Consider the following 20,429-nt stretch of genomic DNA (forward strand, 5'->3'; position numbering starts at 1 on the left):
ATTTGATGCTTAAAAAAAATAAAGCTTGATCAGGTGCAGTGGCTCACACCTGTAATCCCTGTACTTTGGGAGGCCAAAGTGGGTGGATCACCTCAGGTTAGGATTCTGAGACCAGACTGACCAACATGGTGAAAACCCTTCTCCACTAAAAATACAAAAAATTGGTCCGGCCCTGGTGGCAGGCACCTATAATCTCAGCTACTCCAGATGCTGAGGCAGGAGAATTGCTTGAACCTAGGAGGCAGATTTTGCAGTGAGCCTAGATTGCGCCACTGCACTCTAGCCTGGGTGACAGAGTGAGACTCTGTCTCAAAAAATAAAAATATAAAAAACAAACCTTAACTATTAGCTATTCTGAAAGTCAGGTTTTACATTCCTTATTTAGTTATTCTCTAAATATGTTCAGTCATAGTGACTATCATGTAGATTAACATTTTATACTCATTGGAATTTACATTTCCAAAAGCAAGCACCTCACTATGGAAGACTTTTCAAATTCAGGAATACTGATTATTTTAAAGTCATCATTTTTTTTATTTTTTAATTTAAGATGTTTTTCTCTAGATACAGTATTGAATATTATCTCTATGTACATTTATAAAATATGGCATAATATAAAAAATAACAGCAATACAATGAATTTAAGATAATAATACACATATATCAATAACTATTTTAACCATCCCTTTTAACTTGGTTTTAAAACATTACTACATGAGTATGTGAGACCTGAACGGTAATAGTTGATTCTCAAATATGTTCAGATACCTTATTTATAAAATAAACACTATATACTATAAAAAGTGCCACTTACCCTGAAAGTCATTTGTCAGTGGAGCCTGCAAATTATTGTTAGTGGTACAATACTGCAAATAACACAGAAAAACATAGCATTAATTCATTTAAATAAAAATTTTATTTTGGTCAAATTTTCATTTTTGATTGATTTTTTTCTGATATAATTGCTATTTTTGCAGAACTGTGTTTGATGACCCAGAAGATGCTGTTTTTGTGAGGTCCATGAAGAGATCAGTGATGACTTTTTCCTCTATGAACTGGGACACAGTTCCAACACGAGAGGAAAGATACCTTGAAGAGGAAGGCACAGAACCTGCTCAGATGCTCACAGTTACACTGAGATAAGCCCTGGTATTTCTAGAAATCTTAGTGGTTTTCAGTTTTTATTATTATTAAAGTTCCTTGTGACTTAGCATATTACATACTTACTACGATATTATTTGAGACATTTAAATGTAAACAGAAACACCAATGATGAAAAGTAATTCCTACATTTTAGGTTTTTAAATGTAAAGTTGTTGAAGTAAAAATGTAATTCCTAAGTGTTCAGCTCAAGCAATTTTCAAAAATTGAACATGTTTATGTAACTACCATTATAGATCAAGAAATAGAACATTATCAGGACTCTAAAAGTTCCCTCCTTCCTGTGTTAGTCACTACTCAGACTTCCAAAGTAATCACTGTCCTGATTTCTAGACAATAAATTAATCGGGGAGAGAGATCCAAGATGGCTGATCACTAACAGCTCGGGATTGTAGCTCCCACTGAAAGCGCAAAGAATGAGAGGACGCCACACCTTCACATGAATTCTTGTTGCTCACGCACCAGGAGATTCCCAGCGGAGGAGCCCCATGGGTCGCCAGCGCGACTCTTGTGACTGGCGAGGCGGTTTTGCCGGCGCCTTGGAGCGACGGTTCTTGGTGCAGAGTCGGAAAAGCACCATCAAACTTAACGCCGCTGATTTGGTCGGTGCAGTGGGTTGCTCAGATTTCGGCGCTGAGAATCAGTAAGTTGGACGTCCACTCAGAAACCTAATTACAAAGACTGTGAATTCAAAGACCACAGATGGATAAATTTATAACGAAGGGAGGAAAACGGCCAAAAAAGGCTGAGAATGCCCAAGATCAGAACGCCTCTCCCTCAGCAGGGGATCACAGTTCCTCATCAGCAACGGAACAAGGCTTGATGGAGAACGAGTGTGTTCCAATTACAGAAGCAGGCTTCAAAATGTGGATAATGAGAAACTTCTGTCAATTAAAAGAACTTGTTTTAACCCAATCTAAAGCAACTAAGAACTTTGAAAAAAGATTCGACGAAATGTTAACAAGAATACACAATTTAGAGAGGAATATAAGTGAATTGATGGAGCTGAAAAAACACAATAGGAGAACTTCGTGAAGTATGCACAAGTTTTAACAGCCGAATTGATCAAGCAGAAGAAAGGATATCAGAGGTCAAAGACCAACTCAATGAAATAAAACAAGAAGACAAGATTAGAGAAAAAAGGATAAAAAGGAACGAGCAAAGTCTCCAAGAAATATGGGACTATGTGAAAAGACCTAATCTATGCTTGATAGGTGTACCTGAATGTGACAAAGAGAATGAATCCAAGCTGGAAAATACGCTTCAGGACATTATTCAGGAAAATTTTCCCAGCCTAGTAAGGCAGGATAATATTCAACTCCAGGTAATACAGAGAACACCACAGAGATATTCCTCAAGAAGAGCAACTCCAAGGCACATAATCGTCAGATTCACCAGGGTTGAAATGAAGGAGAAAATACTAAGGGCAGCCAGAGAGAAAGGTCAGGTTACCCACAAAGGGAAGCCTATCAGACTTACAGCAGATCTCTCAGCAGAAACCCTACAAGCCAGAAGAGAGTGGGGACCAATATTCAACATTCTTAAAGAAAAGAACTTTCAACCCAGAATTTCACATCCAGCCAAACTAAGCTTCACAAGTGAAGTAAAAATAAAGTTTTTTGTGAATAAGCAAGCACTCAGAGATTTCATCACCACCAGGCCTGCTTTACAAGAGCTTCTGAAAGAACCACTACACATATGAAAGGAACAAACAGTATCAGCCTTTCTAAAAAAATTATCAAAAAGAGCATCAATATAATGAAGAATTTACATCAACTAATGGACAAAATAGCCAGCTAATGGCAGTATTAAACTCACATATATTATTATTCTAAATTTAAATTGACTAAATCCCCCAATCCAAAGACAGGCAATTTGAATAAAAAACTAAAACCCATCAGTATGCTGCATCCGGATCCATCTCACATTCAAGGATACACAAAGACTCCAAACAAGGGATGGAGAAAGATTTACCAACCAAACAGAGAGCTAAAATAAATAAATAAAAAGCAGAAGTTACAATTAAGCAACAAAGATCAAAAGAAGCAAAGAAGGACATTATATAATGATAAAAGGATCAATGCAACAACAAGAAGAGCTAAAGATCCTAAATACATACGTACCCAATACAGGAATACGCAGACATACAAGACTTATAAAGAGACTTAGACTCCCACATAATAATATTGGGAGACTTCAACATTAATATTAGATCAATGAGACAGAAAATTAACAACGATATTCAGGACTTGAACTCAGATCTGGAACAAGTAAATGTAATTAACATTTATAGAACTCTCCATTTTAAATATACAAAATATACACTCTTATCAGTACCACATCATATCAACTTAGAAGTTTAAAAGAAATCTTGGTTGGCTCCTTGTCTGCTATTCTCTTCCCTCATTTTCTTTCAGTCTCCATTATTAAGGACAATTATAGGCATACCCATATTTAGACTGCATTCTAGCCCAGGCAATAAAGCAATACCCCCATCCTCTCTCCCTCTTCCTCTTTCTCTTTCTTCCTCTTCTTTAAAAAATAAATAAATAAATAAAAATAAATAAATAAATAAATCATGTCTGATTTCAAAAGCCATATAAATGGCATCTTAGAATTAAATATTTTGTATCTGGCTTCCTTCACTTGACGTTGTAAGATTCATCCATGTCATTGCTAGTAGCAATGATTCTATCAGTCTTACTGCTGTATAGTATTTCATTGTAAGACTATGACACAGTTAACTTATCTAGTGTACTATTTTTTACTCTCATCTCTGGAGATATTTGCCAGTTCTGCCTAATGACCTGGGTTTGGTGTAGCCAGAAACTTGCTCCTCAGGGGAAAAAAACAAAAAATCCAATACTTTTAGCAGTTGCCTAGTACTGAGTGACAAAAGTGGACATTGAAGGTAACTCAAATTCATTACTGGTTTTCCCTGACTAAGGAGCTAGATAAAAAGCTTACAAAAGGCAGCGAGAGTGACATCTCCCTCTAGCTGATGGTGCTTGGGAAACACAGACACACTGTGGAAGTAGACTGGAATCAAAATAGGCAAGAGATGAAAACCTAGAAGGAATAGCGAATTGACCTTGAGAATCTACAGCCTTCATTCAACTGTGGGTACTTATAACATGCACAGCCAGAGACTAAAAATTCAGATATGGTCCCTGGAAAAAGTTTGCAGCTAGAGTAAAGAAAAAGCAAAAGTCTGACCATTCATGTGGGTGAGTGGCTGATATCATGACAAAAGTGGTTGTATGTGGCTTCCAGGATTAGGTGATAGAAAGAATTGAGACATTCTCTTGCCTGGGTTTGGGCCATAATCCAAAAGACATAGTCTCAAAAATGTAATTCTGGAAAAATAAATTTAAACAAAATTTAAAATACATTTATTTACATTTTAAAAAGGGATTTGTTTGAGAAACATATCTACAGAACATTTTATAGGCCCCTTTGTACAATAAAATAGGCAATAATGACATACACATTTTTACAAGCATAAGCACTCAGGTATACTAATGATGGTTGCACAGGTATAACAGTTATGAGTAGATAAACCATATTCACAAAGAAATAGGTCAAAAAGCAAAATGTATAAATGCCTATCACCATGGCTAGTAATTATGTGCACTCAGCTTTATCATGAAAGACAACCTATGTCTTTCATTGAGACTGTTCAAAAATGTCTCGAGATTTGTTTGAGAAATATTATATCTACAGAACACTGCCCAGGTTTGTGGCCTGCCCCACCTGATGCTAGACGGGACTGGGGGCTGCATGCTGGGACTCTGGCTGGCTCCCAGTAGGCCCGGCAGGCATGGAGCTGCGTGGCATAGTGTGGGTAGGGCCTGGTGAACAGTGGCATAAAGGGCCTGGTGGGTGGGCTCCTCCGCAGAAGGGTACTGGGGGTGGAGGAGGACACGATGGCCAGGGGATGGCTGCCCAGCATCAGCATTCGTGGGTTGCTCTGAAGCATGGGGGCAAACACCAGCTGTGAGGGGTAGTGGGCCATGGTCTGCATTATGGTAGGCTGGCCTAGGAACTGCTGTGGGTTGTAGGGGATGTAGGAAGAATAGGGCATGGCAGACACCAGAGGCAGGCCAGCAGCCACAGAGGCCTGCATCATTGGCATGGTTGAGGCTGGCTGGCATTGGCAAGGAGCCTTTTGCTTCCCAGTACTGTCCCTGCTGCCTAGGCACTGAATTGGATGCAGGATACGAATACATCTGGTGCTATATGGATCTGAGGTATGTAGGAGATGTACTAGGGGCTGTATAGGCTACTCTGACCTGCTGTCAGTACTGGGATGGAGGGAGTTGAATGAGTCTGGGGCCTTGGAGAAGCTGGGGTACTGATGGATTTATTCACAGACAGCAGAGGCTTTGTGGGATTGAACTCCTTCGCACTGGGGTTCCACGTTTATTTCTTTACTTGTTCAGCAACAGGGCCCTCATCCTTGTCCTCTCCCTTGATGAGGTCTACCAGGGGTGCTGCCGGCTGGGCTTGGGCAAGGTGGTGAGGTCTGCTCTGACCCCTCAGTGCCTTTTGCTGGTGTCAGAGGTGGTTTTTCCTCCTTATCTGATATAGACTCTTGTCTTGGAGGAGACAGGGGACCCCATTGTCTCTGAAGTCAACAGATCATCAGCATCCTTCTCCTTTCCTTTGGCCTCCTCCTTTAAGATCCCAGGAGGAAAAGGATCCAGGCTGTTGTCAGAGGAGCTGCTGGGCTGAAGCTTAAACTGGGCCCCAAACTTTCATTCTGAAGACCAAGGACTTTCTCAGCTATCCAAGCCAGCTCCTGCAGCTCCAGAGTTCTCCCAGGTTCCTTGGCAGAGATTTCTTTTACATCTGTGGGGTCCAGAGAAATCTTTGGAGAAGCTGGGGAAATGGAGCCCACTCCAGAATCTGAGGCTGATGAGGTCACAGGGAAAGAGGCTGAAGAGATTGGCACTGTTGAACCGATGGGAGGCTTGGAACAGGAAGCTGAGATTGGGGCAGGGGCAGCAGACTTGGGAGAATGTGGGGGATACATTAGGCCCACTGCAGGAGGAAGTGGAACAGAAGTTTCTCCAGAATGCCTATTATTGGGTGAAGACAAAGTCTCAGCACCTCTCAGAGGTTACTGTACTTTTGGGGACATGCAGGAAGGGCCTCCACTGATACCACAGGCCTCAGAACCTGGGCCAGGGCTGCTATTGTCCAGATGGGTGAGAGTGACGAAGTGGCAAAAAGCTAAGGACAGGCTGACTGCTCCAAGAGCTGCTGCATCAAACTCCTCCCTGGGGACCTTCCAGGACTCGTCAAGGCAGAGGGATATACATCTTCTCCCTGGATGCCAAGCTGGGGCTCTCTTGCCCAAGCCCTGCCACTAGACCACACAGTGCTTCTCCTCTTCAGTATGCCCTTCGTCGTTCTCCATGGCGATCCGCAGGCGGTACTGGGAGCTTGATTCAATTTCTCAAGCCAGCTGGGCCACACGCAGCTGTCACTTATGAAACTCTTTCAAGTTGTTCTTTTCTAAGGGCACCGTATAAAAAGAAAGACTGCTATCATAGGTGGTCTTCACACCGTAGTTCTCCTCATTGAACCTGAACATTTCATTGGGGTCCCATCCATTGGACATGTCGGACTCGAGGTCGTAGTCGTCGCTGCTGTTGTCACCCCCCCTCCCATCGCCGAAGCACCTTCTCTTTGTGTTCCCCATTCACTTTCGAGTTCTTGGCAATGGTTGCATGGCTGAACTTGTCTTTAGTAGCGTAACTGAAGTCAACATTTCGTAAGAGAACGAGCATGAAATCCCTTGGCTTCAGCACCATGGTGTCCACGATGTCCTCCCAATGAGGGCCCCCTGCTGGCTCAGATGCTTGCCGCTGCACAGCATCCACTGCTAGTTCAAACTTTGAGCTCAGCGTCTTGAAGACACCCTCATAGAGATGGTGCCATTTTTCACCTTTACATCCCAAGTGAAGCCCACAACAGCTGTGAGGAAATGCAACATTCTGTAATTGTAGACGCCTTCAAACAAGGTGACTGGGGTGGAGTGGGGGTGGGGGAATGTCCCTTTCCCGTCCTCTGTCCCCTGGTGTTGCCGATGTTGGCAGCTCCCGGCCTCTCCTGGTGCTGCTGCACCAAGAAGATGCCTTTGGGTTGGGAGGGCTGTTGTGGCGGCTGAGGCTTCACCATGATGGCAGCAGGAAGAGGAATTAGAAGGAAGGGAAGGAGAGAGAGGGCCGGGGCTGGAGCCCTGCAGGAGAGTGCGGGAAGCGAGGGGGATCCGGCCACCGGGCTGCCATTGGTGGGCGGGGTTGGGGTGAGCCCTGTGGTGTCAGGGATGGAAAGAGCCACGATTATTATTTATATTTTGAAATGTTGATGCAGGATTATTTTTGCTCCTTAGTTCACCTAAACCCTGGTTCTTGACTAACAACCAGGAAAAATTAGGCATGCAGACACGTTGAAAAGTGAGGAGGGCGGAATTTATTAAGTGAAAGGAAAGCTTTTGATAAAAAGAGGTGACCTGCATGCAGATTTCCACCTCACAAATTGAATGCCAGAACACCACTCGTGAGTTGAAGAGTCCAGGCTCCTCCCCGACGTAAGTACGAATTCCTGGTGGCTCCACCCCATTCCCCCAGTGCATTTGGGCCTCCAGTCCCTTGCGGGCATGCCCAGGCAAGACCCTGTGCAGGTTTCCTTATCTGCACAAAAACATCTGCCATAAACACTTGTGGGACGAGTAGGAGATTCTCCAGGGACCCTTCCTTATCTGCATAGGCATTTGCTGGCCTCTGCATCTATCAGTATTGCATCTTGATGAATAGCTGCTTTTTTTCTTTTAGGCATGGCTCTCCTTGTAAAGTATGTTCCCATTCATTTCCTTCTCTCTCTCTCTCTCTTTATTTTTATATTTTTCTTTATTTTTTAATCTTTTCCATTTTACAGGAGATGCTCATTTAACAACCAGATGCTACATTTGAAAGGAAAAGTTCCAAGGATTATCCCCTTCTCCCTTTCTTGTAAGGACAGATTTCTTCTACATAAAACAACTATGTAGCAATAGCCAAAAAAAAAAAAAAAAAGAAGGCCAGGAGACCAGCCTGAGCAAAAACATTGGAAAAATGAGCCCACTTCTTTAAAAAAAAAAAAGAAAGAAAGAAAGAAAGAAAGAAAAAGAAAATCCGGGCACGGTGGGTGGTCCAGGCTTCACACCCAGCCCAACTCAGTGAAGCCAGGTCGTTGTCTGGGGCAAATACCTAGAGTTCATTGTCTTACCATGGAAATAGAGTATAGGGACACAAGAAGTGGTTTAGCAGTAGAGGTTTAACAGGCAGCAGGAAGAGAAAGGAGAACAGCTCTCTTTCTTGCAAATGAGGGGTTTCAGAATGGGACTTCCAGCCCAAAGCAGAGCACACTGGATTTTATAAACGGGCTTGAGGAGGCAGTGCCTGATTTACATAGGGCCCACAGAGTCTTTGAACCAGGTGCGACATTTACATAGTGCCCTGGGAAGCTGCCTATCCCACTCTAATCTTATTATGTAAATAAACTTTCCCTTTGGCCGCGCCATGTTGTCTTTTCCCTACTATACAAGCGGTTGGAAAGGAAAAGGGAAGATGGAGTCACCATTTTGAATATTCCTAGTCCCAGGTGGCCTTTTCCTGTTGGCACAGCTGCTGGCATTCAACCCTACGAGCTTCTAGCTTGCGTGTCTATGTCTGCAGCTCGATTTTACTGGCTGCTCTTTGTTAAAAAGAGAATAATTTGGGGGGTGCATTTCATTAAAAGGAAAACATTACCGAGGACTTCCTTATTGTCACTGTCTAAATAATTTCTTCTAACCTCATATATCATCGGGAGGCTGGGGCAGGAAGTCTGAGGATGTAGTGAGGTAGGATCATTCCCATTGCACTGTAGTTTTGGCGACAGAGTGAGACCTTATCTCAACAACAAACTTTGGTTTGTGTCATTTGAGATGCAAAAAGAGAGAAAGGGAGAGAGCGAGCGCGCGCATCCAATAAAATGTTAAAATTCTCCAATGATGCAGCTATGAGAAAGAATGATTTTATGGCTTTCACAGCAACATGGATGGAGCTGGAGGCCCTTATACTTACTGAACTAACTTCAAAGCAGAAAAGCAAATCTTGCACTTTCTCAGTTGTAAGTGGGAGCAAAACAGTACATACACATGGTCATAAAGATGGAAATAATAGACATTCAGGACTCTGGAAGGGAGGAGAGTGGGAGGAGGCAAGGGATGAAAAATTACCTGTAGGATACAATGTTCGTTATGTAGGTATTGGGTACACTGGAAGCCCACTTCCTACCAGAGTTCAGTACCTCATTTAACAAACAAGCACATGTACCTGAATATTAAAAAAAAAAAAAAATCAGACAAATTGTTGTATGTAAGTAGCAATTGCAAATCAAGACCCTTTCAAAAAACGGAACGTAGAATAAGGAAAAAGGCTTATTGATCCTCTTGTGACTGATCGAGACTATACACCTAGATCGATCTGTATTCTAGGACTAGAAAAAATCTTCAGTGCACAAACTTAAATACAGCAATGCTTTTACAGTATTTAAAATCACGAGAGATTAGGAGCATTTCACTCAATGGGGCTTGTACCACTAGAAAAGAAAGGCAGGTTCGTGAGATTGATCTGTCTCAAAATTTTTGTTTTCAATCCTTGTATTATCGCTATGCATCTGAACTGGAACATGGACTGGAAGGAATCAATACATAAAAAATATGACCAAGCTGGGCATGGTGACTCATGCCTGTAATCCCAGAAGTTTGGGAGACCAAGGTGGAAGGATTGTTTGAGTCCAGGACTTGGAGCCTGGGTAACAGAGTGAGACCCTAGTCAAAAATAAATTAATAAATAACAATAATTTAAAAAACCAAAGAAATAATGACAATAAATTGGGAGTGAACAAAGGTAAAAGGTAATTAAGATCACAATTAATTGTACTTAAAAAAAGTTTCACTTTAGCCTATCTCTGTCTATTTCTCTGTCTGTCTGTCTCTTTCTGCCTCTGAGACAGGCTCTCCCTTTGTCACTCATGCTAGAGGGCAATAGCTCAATCACAGCTCATTGCAAGTCTCAACCTCCCCAGCTCAAGTGATCCCTGTAGTCCCAGCTACTTGGGAGACTGAGATAGAAGAATCACCTGAGCCCAGGGAGGTCAAGGCTGCAATGAATCATGATTGTGCACCTGCCCCCAATTCATTTTCTACGTGGTACTGCTCTTTCTGAAATTCTTCTATGATTCAATATACATTTACATGAGCATTCCCTTTTAAATTTTCCCATCTTCTGTACCATGCTTCTGCATTGTCTGGAGTGCTCAGAATCTGTTCCATATGCACTTATAGACCACTAATTTGGCAGAAATGATATTGGTGATGGAACAGGAAAACTGTTGTGTAAGTGTTTTCCTGTCCTACTGTGCACATAATTATTTTTGAACGAGTCAGTAATTTTACTGGCTTCTCCAGGCAAATGCAGAGAAAGCTATTAAAAGCTCCTGGAATTTCACAGCTGGAAAGAATGCCAATGCAGACAAATTTTTAAACTCAAGTTTTTGTCATTGCTATATTATGTGACCAATCCACTCATCTGATTTTTTCTACTTTGCCAAAAGCATCGGACTGATTGGAAAAAACAATCTTTATTGACAACATCTTGAAATTCACTTTTAGAAGGCTTGTTCATACCTAATTCTGAATCTGTCATTATGGTTTGGGAGTTTAGTTGGAATCCTTATTTTTCTTTTTTTTTCTGGAAACTCTACTAAATCTTCAAATAAGCATTTATAAAGCGCTTCACTTTTTCCAGTCATAAATACATAAATGAATGGATATGTTCTGTAATTTTCAGATCCAGTAGGGCCATGAATAGTACCTAGTTGATTAAAACACAGTGGGGACAGTTTTGAGTGTGCCATCTGATAACTTACAGGTCACATTTGGCAGGCTTCCAAATTAACTGCCTGGGGAAAGTCTTGTGATTCACAGCGTACTTTCTGTACTGGAATAAAGAAGTGTACTGTTAGTCCCTCAAATCTTATCGTGAGTTACTCAAACCGTTAATATACTGATTAATAAATGACTTACTGACATTGAAAAGGACACTGGTTTGTTTCTAAATCATAAAGTTTTGCTGATTTTTTTCTGAATCATGAAGTTGTATTGATTGTCTTGCACCTAGAACGTTTTAGTGTGTGTGTTGATATCTGTAGCCAATGATGGTAACCTCTGTATTGTACTGTCCGAAGATAAAGGACAAGTCCAGTATGAGAATTCCCTATCTCTTCCCCTAAACTTCCTTATAAAAAAGCATTCCAACTTGTAACAGACTTTGGAACATGCTCAACTTTGTTGGCTCTTCTATATCCATCCTCACATTCAGCTTCCAACACATTTTTATCAAATTGTTTCTGCCTCAACAGGCTTAATTTCGGTCAACACATTCATGAGCCAAAGTGAAGCATGTGCTAGTTTTTCTATGTTACATTTTTAATAGAAAAAGTCTATCTTCTTCAATAGTCAAATCCCTAACCAAGAATAGGTCACTGTTTAATTTTTTGTGACACTGGAGGAATCTCAAAATCAGCAAATGTCTTTGGTTCAGAAGGTCTCTGAACTTGAATTCTTTTTATGCTCTGATGTATTTTTTAAAAAGGCAAGCATGGCGTTATGTGTGAAGGGGCAGGAGTAGTACACAATTGAATAATCTGGCAGGAGAGATTTCGTTCTTTCCTTCTTTCTTTCCTTCTTTCTTTCTTCTCTCTTCTTTCTTTCTCTCTCTCTCTCTTTCTTTTTTTGAGATGGAGTCTTGCTCTGTTGTCCAGGCTGGAGTACAGTGGCCTGATGTCAGCTCACTACAACCTCTGGCTTCATGGGTTCAAGCGATTCTCTTGCCTCAGCCTTCCGAGAAGCTAGGATTAAAGGCACGTGCCACTACATCTGGCTACTTTTTATATTTGTAGTAGAGATGGGGTTTCACCATGTTGGCCAGGCTGGTATCACTCTCTTTACCTCAAGTGAGCGTCCGCCTCGGCCTCCCAAAGTGTTGGGATTACAGGTGTGAGCCATGTCACCCGGCCTCTTATATTTTTTGCTTGCATTTTCATTTCTTTGGTGATCTTTGAAAAACTAGAAACAATGAAGGCAGCTCTTCCCCATGCAGTCCACTCAGACTCAGACACTAATCTCCTCTGGAAATACATAGACACACTGAAAATAATGCTTTACAGGGTCTCTAGGCATTCCTTAATGAAGTTAAATTGACACCTAATATTAAGTCCACAAGTCTACCCCTTGTTAGCTTGGCATCATATGCATCTCCTTAAACCACACTTCATTTCCAAATAAGGAAAATGACAAGGTAATAGTTCTGCCTAATAACGCTGCAACTATCCTGTGTACAACTGTAAATGTACTAATTGTGATTTTAGAAATTTTAGTAGATGTTAGGAATTTTTACCTTTAGGGCTTTTGATCTTTAGAAGTAATAACGTCTGGGATTATGGCATTTGGGGTTGCATCTTTTGGAATTATTGTTGGCACTGCTCTTACTCTCTCTCTCCTGGATCATTTATATTGTGGGACTCCAACTGCCATGTCATTGTAACACTCACGCAGTCCTCTGTAGTGGCCGATATTCTGAGGAACTGAGGCCTCTTTCCAAAAGCCAGTAAGGTGTAAGGCCTTCTGCTAACAGCCGTGCAAGCATATCCTGCAGACCCAGTTAAACATGCAGATGTCTACAGCCCTGGCTGAAAGCTTCACTGTACCTTCAAGCCAAACAAATCCCAAACCAGAACCACCGAGTTAAGCTGCTTCTAGATTTCCTGCCTGCAGAAATCATGAGATAATGCTTACTTTTGTTTCAAGCTGATACATTTAGGGATAATTTGTTCCACAGCAACAGAAAACTACTACAATATCCCAGTGTAATCCAGGATACCTCAGTGGAGTCTCCAGCCAGCACTGAAAGGAGAGTCACAGTGCAGTTTCGAGGGTCCTTGAACAAGGCCACACCATCTACAGCAGACAACTAGTCACTGTTTAAATAGCACATCTAGGCATGCTGCTCCATGGATTCTACTACTAACTGAGAATCTGACCCTTGACCAAATAGCTGTTTGACCAAAGCGATTCATCATGAGCTGAGTACTATCGGATCCACCAAGCAGTAACATTGGGTGACAAGAAGACATTTCATGATGGAAATAGTATATTTGGCATCAGGTTTAAGGCGGCCCATGGTTACATAAGAAGTATTAATTTTTAATCAGATTGAAGTAAGTTAAGGATGGGCTAATGCAATCTCTTGGTTAACCACTAAAAGAATGATTTTCAAATGTGTAGTTTTTGACATTTTATATATATATATATATATATTTTTTTTTTTTTTTTTTTGAGAAGGAGTTTCATTTTTGTTACCCAGGCTGGAGTGCAATGGCGTGATCTCGGCTCACCACAACATCCGCCTTCTGAGTTCAGGCAATTCTCCTGCCTCAGCCTCCTGAGTAGCTGGAATTACAGGCACGTGCCACCATGCCCAATTAATTTTTTGTGTTTTTAGTAGAGACGGGGTTTCACCATGTTGACCAGGATGGTCTCGATCTCTTGACCTCGTGATCCACCTGCCTTGGCCTCCCAAAGTGCTGGGATTACAGGCGTGAGCCACCGTGCCTGGCCTGACATTATATTCTTAATCCCAAAATTGCTGAAAATGAAATATTTACTCCAATTTTAAAATGTCTAACAAATTTTACTTAATCTAGAAAGAGGTAGAAATTATTTTTCTTTTTACAAAACTGTGTCACCTGCATAAAAAAAAAATTGCTTTAGAATGCATTCCTCAATACTGGATATATGATTGAACAATGGAGGGCTAATAAATGACCCTTCATTATTGCGAGCGGGAAACACTGTACGAAATACCGTTTCAGGAAAAACACGATATAGAAGACGTGACTTTAAGTTACCTAAAACTATACCAAAATAGAATATGTCGTTATTAAGAGGGTATTTTAAATTAAGTTATTTACTTTAAACAAGAGACCCAGATGGGTGCAGTGGGCTCACGCCTGTAATCTCAGCACTTTGGGAGGCTGAGTTGGAGGCAGATTGCTTGAGTCCAGAAGTCAGAGACCAGCCTGGGCAACATGGCAAAACCCTGTCTCTACCAAAAAAAAAAAAAAAAAAAAAAAAAAAAAAAAAAAAAAATTAAATCCAGGAATAGTGTCATGCACCCTTAGTTCCAACTACTTGGGAGACTGAGGTGGGAAGATTTCTTAAGCCTGGGAAGCAGAAGTTGCAGTGAGCTGAGATTGCACCATTGCACTCCAGCCTCAGTGACAAAGCTAAAACCTATCTCAAAATAAAGAAGAAGAAGAGAAAGGGAAAAAAGAAGAAGAAAAAAAACCCAACACAACAAGATGCCCATTCAAGTGGAAGTGGGACTCTGGAATCCAACAGATGTAGCTTAGCTGTTCCACTTACTAGATGATACTTGGAAAAGTTAGTTGACCTGTCAAGGCTTTGATATCCTTCTATTTAAAATAATAATAGTTACCTCACAGAGTCTCAGCAATTAAGTTAGATAACGTATGTCAAGTTAAGTGGCTTTCTTAAAGTACTCCATATATGTTAGCTATTACTATTATTCATATCCCAAGGGCAGCTGTGCCCTTAGGGGCTATACTTGGTGTTATGGACTAAATGTCTGTGTCCTCCCCAAATTCTTATGTTGAAATCAAATTCCCATTGTGATGGTATTTGGAAACGGAGCCTTTGGAAGGTAACTAGGTCATGAAGGTGGAGCCCTCATGAATGGGATTAGTTCCCTTATAAGAAGACGCCAGAGAACTAGCTTACCCTACTTCTTCCACTTAAGTAACACAGTACTCCGTAGACCAGGAAGAGGATGCTCACCAAGAACTCAATCCTGCTGGAAACCCGATCTTAGACTTGCAGCTTCCAAAACTGTGAGTAATAAGTAATTGTAGTTTTTACCACCCAGTGACAGCAGCTTGAATTGACTAAGGCAAATGATCTATTAGTAGGGTTCTCCAGAGAAACAGAACCAGAAGAATACACGCATATGTAGAACTAGATATTTATTTTAAGGAATTGGCTTATGACATTGTGGGGACCGGCAAATTCAAAGTTTGTAGAGAAGCCAGAGCTTCAGGTATGAGTTGATGCTGCAATGAGTTGGAAATCCACAGGACAGGCTGGCAGACTGGCAGGCCTTTGTTGGGACTTTTTTGGTCTGCAGCTGTTGGTGTTTCCATTTTCTAGCTTCTTCAGCTCCAAGTCTGGGCTACATGAGGCAGGAAGAAAAGCCAGAGAACTCATCAGGTGTTGCTACATGGAACCCCTGGGTCCAGGATCCCTAGCCAGTCTACCTCCTCTCCAACTTTCAGGGTCTTCTTACATTTTTAAAATATACAATTGTTCAGGGTTTTTAGCTTTCCTTAGTGGGAATAATAGTGAAAAGTATGTTCACTCCACCTTCCCAGGAGCAGAAGTATTCAGATTATGTTTTAAATGTAGCCAGATTTGTTTCCTTTTGTGATTTCTGGGTTTCTCATGGGATTATTTTTTCCACATTAAAATCTTAGCCATTTGGAATCTCATCAGATGAAGTGGTTTTGTATGAGTATTTGAATTAGCTAGCTACATTCTCCTGAAATGGTCAATTATGTAGCTATCTGATTTATTTGCTGCATAGTATGATCACCATTTGCCTTTGGCTGTTTATAAAACTAGGACTTTAAAGGATATATACAACCAGCTCTGTGAACCAGGATAGAGCTATCTTTGGGGGAAAAATCTGCTCATCTACTGAAATAATTATAAGAAGAAAGTTTCTTTTTACTAAATTAAGATATTGTTTTTGTCCATAGAAATGATGCTTTGATATTATCAAAATTTACATAACCATGCCCTATTCCAATTTTAAAGAAATATGAGGTTTTTTTTCAAAATAAACATCAGTAAATAGGTGCAAAAATACCTTGTGTTGATTTGTTCAACAAAAATAATGGCAATCTGTCAACGAAAAGAGACAAACTCTGTAAAATATTCAAAGAGATTTATTCTAAGCCAAATATGAGTGACCATGGCCCATGACAGCCCTCAGGAGGTCCTGAGATCACGTGCCCAAGGTGGTCCCAGCGCAGCTTGGTTGTATAGATTTGAGAGCGGCGTGAGACATCAATCAAATACATCTAAGAAATACATTGGTTTGGTTCAGAAAGGTGGGACAACTCAAAGCAGGGGTTTCCAGGCTATAGGTAAATTTAAACATTTTCTAGTTGACAGTTGGTTGAGTTTGTCTAAAGATCTGGGATCCATAGAAAGGAATGTTCAGGTTAAAGATAAAGGATTGTGGAGACCAAGTTTTATTGTGCTGTGCAGAGGAATCTCTCAGATAGCAGACTTCAGAGAGAGAGCAGGTTGTAAAATGTTTCTTATCAGACCTAAAAGGGCACCTGGCTCTTAGTTGATTATCTCCTGGATCTGCAAAGAAAAGAAGGAAAACAAAGTGGGGAAGGGATTCTCTATAGAAGTGGATCCTTCCCATGCAATTTCAAGGCATGGTAAAGAAATATATTTGGGGGTTATATATTTTTTCCTTGTCTCATAATGTTATGCCAGGTCACAATGAAAAGCAAGTCACAATAAACAGGGTCAAATAAAACCCATATGATGAGAATTCATGGTTTGTAGGGCATGTCTCCCCAGACCCCTTAGGTAGGAATTTGGGCAAGATAAATTATCAGAGGTTAGTCCTCAAATCTAATTCAAAATTTGAACTGTCATTGTTCATTTTCTAGAGAATATAATCATAAAATTCAAGTGATATGCCTTCATTTTTCTTTTACCTATATTTGTATGTATTTAACTTTTTAAATTTGCTTGTTTTTTAGTTGCCACAAGATAAGGATTCTTCGGTTCTAAGTGACAGAAATTCAAATGGGAAATGCATTTGCTCATGTAAGTGGACCTTATAAACCCCAAGTGTGGACTCTGTCAGAGCCCACTGGATTCAACAGCTCAAATAGTGTTGCCTCTCTCTAGCCCTATCTTGATGGTGTCCATGTAGAAACTGCATTTTCAGGCGCCTTCACATGTCAGGAGTCATGGCCTCAGACAGTTCTGGAGCCAAATACTTGTGCTTTCCTATTGCTCCTGTTAAATATAGGGAAACCCAAGTTTCTCTTTGAAGAATCAGTATTGTCAGTATGGTCAGCTCTCTTATTCTTTAATTCTCCATTTTAAAGTTTGACTTCCTTGCAGTTTCAGTAAACAACCTTTTCCACCAGCTCTAATCAGTAGTTCACATCTGTTACCCCAGTCCCCTCCTCCATGCTGACTCATCCCAGTCACCTGCCCCAGTCACCTGCTCCAGTGCCTTTTCTGAACATGGAGCGTATGGAGACATGTTTATGATGTACGCCTGTGCATCTGGAGTTCCTCTCTGAATAAGCTTACTCTCCTCCCACCCCACATCTAACTCCTTAAAGTTCCCCAACTTCCCACAGCTTGGGAGGTAGATGTCTTTAGAGCAAGAGCTCCCTCCTTTTCCATTCCTGGCCAGGAATAAAACCTGCTTCCCTTTTTTCCTCACCAATTTTATGTTCTTTTTTTGCAGCAAATGCAGAGCAGGGAAATAATTCAGTACTGGATGACAATTCTTTCTGCTTTTCCACAACCCTCCATGGCAGGCGTCCCCAAACTTTTTACACAGGGGGCTAGTTCACTGTCCCTCAGACCGTTGGAGGGCCGCCACATACTGTGATCCTCTCACTGACCACCAGTGAAAGAGGTGCCCCTTCCTGAAGTGCGGTGGGGGGCTGGATAAATGGCCTCAGGGTGCCGCATACGGCCCGCGGGCTGTAGTTTGGGGACGCCTGCTCCATGGTATCCAAAGACAGGGGGCCATGCCCTCTTGCCAGAGCCCTCTACAATGTGCAACAGAGTGGGGTGAAAAGGAGAACGATGGTAACACAAACATCACACAGAAATCACTAAAATCCCAGAAACTCAGGTAAAAAGCATGTCAGCGGGAGAGGAGGGGCTGGGAGGGCTCCTTTACTACCAAAAGATAAATGCTCATCAGTGTGTACACAGGTGGAAGTACTTGGATGAATGATTTTATTTTTTTCCAAGGGAGGCTTGTCATGATTAACAAATTCAGTCTAAATTCATCTGCTGGAATCCTAACCAGTTAACCCTCAACATTGAATTTACTCAAAGTCATCCTAGAGCCAGCATGGTATAGGGTGTGTGTAATATAGGAAAAAAATAATGGAGTGTTAGGAAGATAAAAATCTGCAAGATAGGCCAGGCACGGTGCTAACACCTGAAATCCCAGCATTTTGGGAGGCCAAAGTGGGCTGATCATCTGAGGTCAGGAGTTTGAGACCAGCCTGGCCAACATGGTAAAACCCCATCTCTATTAAAAACACAAAAATTAGCTGGGTATGGTGGTGGGCACCTGTAATCTCAGCTACTTGTAAAGCTGAAGCAGGAGAATCACTTGAACCTGGGAGGCGGAGGTCGCAGTGAGCCGAGATCGCACCATTTCAATCCAGCCTGGAAGACAGGAGCCAAACTCCGTCTCAAAATAAAAACAAACAAACAAAAAAACCCCACCAAATCCAGAAGATGCAATCTGATCAGCAAAGTGAGGTAAGAATTCTAGTCATTTTGTTCTGCAATTGTACATATTAAAATAATTAGTACTTTGCTGGTCTCCAATATTTGTCAAGTTCCCTATTACAAGTTTCCTAATATTTCTCTAATATTTGCCACTCCCAATAACAAATTATAAAACAAGATGAGTTGTTTATATTTGTAGGCACAATTTATTTTAAAATCCACACAAGAAACTTAGAAACGCAGCACTATCTTCAGACATCACACTCTAGCTCTGTTTAAATACCACATATGCTAAAAACTGATGCCAGGACATTCTCTAAATGACAGTTACAAATCAGTTTCTGGAAAGGAAGTGCTCGATGAAAAGCTTACAGCAAAATAAGTCAGTTTTTCAGGTGGAGTATGGCACGTGAATTAGCCTTACAATAATTGTGTACATAGTATGTTTAGCCATTATTTAATCAAAAGTTTCAGGAAGTACCTTTTTTAATGCACGTGCTGAGAGAACCGTCAATATGCCTTTGTTCCTGCTGAGGGTTCTGCCATCCTGGACGTACAAAGACTGCAGACAGAACATCACTACAGTTCAGACTGTTCAGGATCATTTCTATATAAAACTACAATTAGCGGAACTATGGCAAAGGTCCTTGAACATATAGCTTTTCTTCATTTCATTGCATTTTAATAAGTAGAATGTCACTACAGTAAATGTTTATATGTATTTCATTCACCTATAAGTTATGATTTCTCTAACTGCCCATCTGTGTAGCTATAATTTTTTTCTTTCCTGAAAATCTCTCTTCCACACCTGCTCTGTTTGTCACTTTGTTCTCTAAAGCCTATTATTTTTTCTTTAAGGGGATCTATTTTCCTTTGAAACAATTGCTGGAAAGTCAGCCTCAGAAAGGTAACAGGAATGTTTTTCCTGTATTTTGAAACAAAAAATTTTCCATAGGAATATCCATTCAATTATAGAACAGAAATCAATAGGAAATTAGGGCATGGCCAAGAGGGCTTTGCTTGAAAACCTCTATTCTATGAAATGCAGAATCCTGCCAGGGTGACATGCAGGTATAAGGAGGCAAGGAGGACGCATTCCCATGAGTCCAGCTCCCTGCAGGGTGAGGACCATCCACACTGGCACTTGCTCTGGCTTTTACTCCTCCGACACCTGTGGATCTGCAGGAGCATCCCGTAAGCCTTCCAAACCAGCCTCACTTTCAAGAGATTCTTTCTCTTCTTCCCCGGAATCTTTAGGATTGGAATCCTTTTGGGAGATATCCACTTCATTCTCTGGTTGCTCTTCATTAACACAGTTAGAATTGACATCAAGTTTGTGGTCTGATTAAAAAAAAGAAGAAGTTGTTATTTTGTTGCTACCACGTGTCAAACACTCTTCCCAATGCTTTACATGTATTATGTAATCTTCATATCAACTACATGAGGTATATTATCTCTACTGTAATTGCTATCATTATTTTACAAATAAGAAAACTGAGAAGACGGAGGCTTGGTAACTTGCTCCAAGATTCCTAGCTAGTGAAACAGCATAATTAGCATTTGAATTCAGGCCTCTGGC

General features: G+C 41.1%; 2 protein-coding genes and 1 pseudogene across 7 annotated transcripts in view; 1 reads left to right on the top strand and 2 right to left on the bottom strand.

The window, feature by feature from the left end:
* LRRC72 (leucine rich repeat containing 72) overlaps positions 1 to 8,246 on the top strand; it is a 163,231-nt gene extending 154,985 nt beyond the window's left edge. For all 4 annotated transcript variants that reach the window (XM_003938668.4, XM_074379566.1, XM_074379568.1 and 1 more), the window contains one exon: positions 978 to 8,246. In XM_003938668.4, coding sequence (XP_003938717.1) covers positions 978 to 1,143 — 166 coding nt within the window. In that variant the 3' untranslated portion in view covers positions 1,144 to 8,246. The remainder of the gene's footprint in view (positions 1 to 977) is intronic.
* Positions 4,879 to 19,455, bottom strand: LOC101028772 (ataxin-2-like protein; annotated as a pseudogene).
* ANKMY2 (ankyrin repeat and MYND domain containing 2) overlaps positions 15,126 to 20,429 on the bottom strand; it is a 50,966-nt gene continuing 45,662 nt past the window's right edge. The window contains exons 10-11 of one of the 3 annotated variants that reach the window (XR_012512154.1): positions 19,332 to 20,191; positions 15,126 to 15,503 (exon numbers count right to left, since the gene is read on the bottom strand). Coding sequence is in view for 1 of the 3 variants with exons in the window: in XM_003938667.3 (XP_003938716.3) it covers positions 20,007 to 20,191 (185 nt within the window). In the remaining 2 variants the exon portion in view is untranslated. Of the gene's footprint in view, positions 15,504 to 15,551; positions 18,785 to 19,033; positions 20,192 to 20,429 lie in introns of those variants that run through there. The other 2 variants (XR_012512155.1, XM_003938667.3) reach the window with 2 other exon arrangements.

This window comes from Saimiri boliviensis, chromosome 10, assembly GCF_048565385.1.
Source record: "Saimiri boliviensis isolate mSaiBol1 chromosome 10, mSaiBol1.pri, whole genome shotgun sequence".
In the NCBI taxonomy this organism is placed as follows: domain Eukaryota; kingdom Metazoa; phylum Chordata; class Mammalia; order Primates; family Cebidae; genus Saimiri; species Saimiri boliviensis.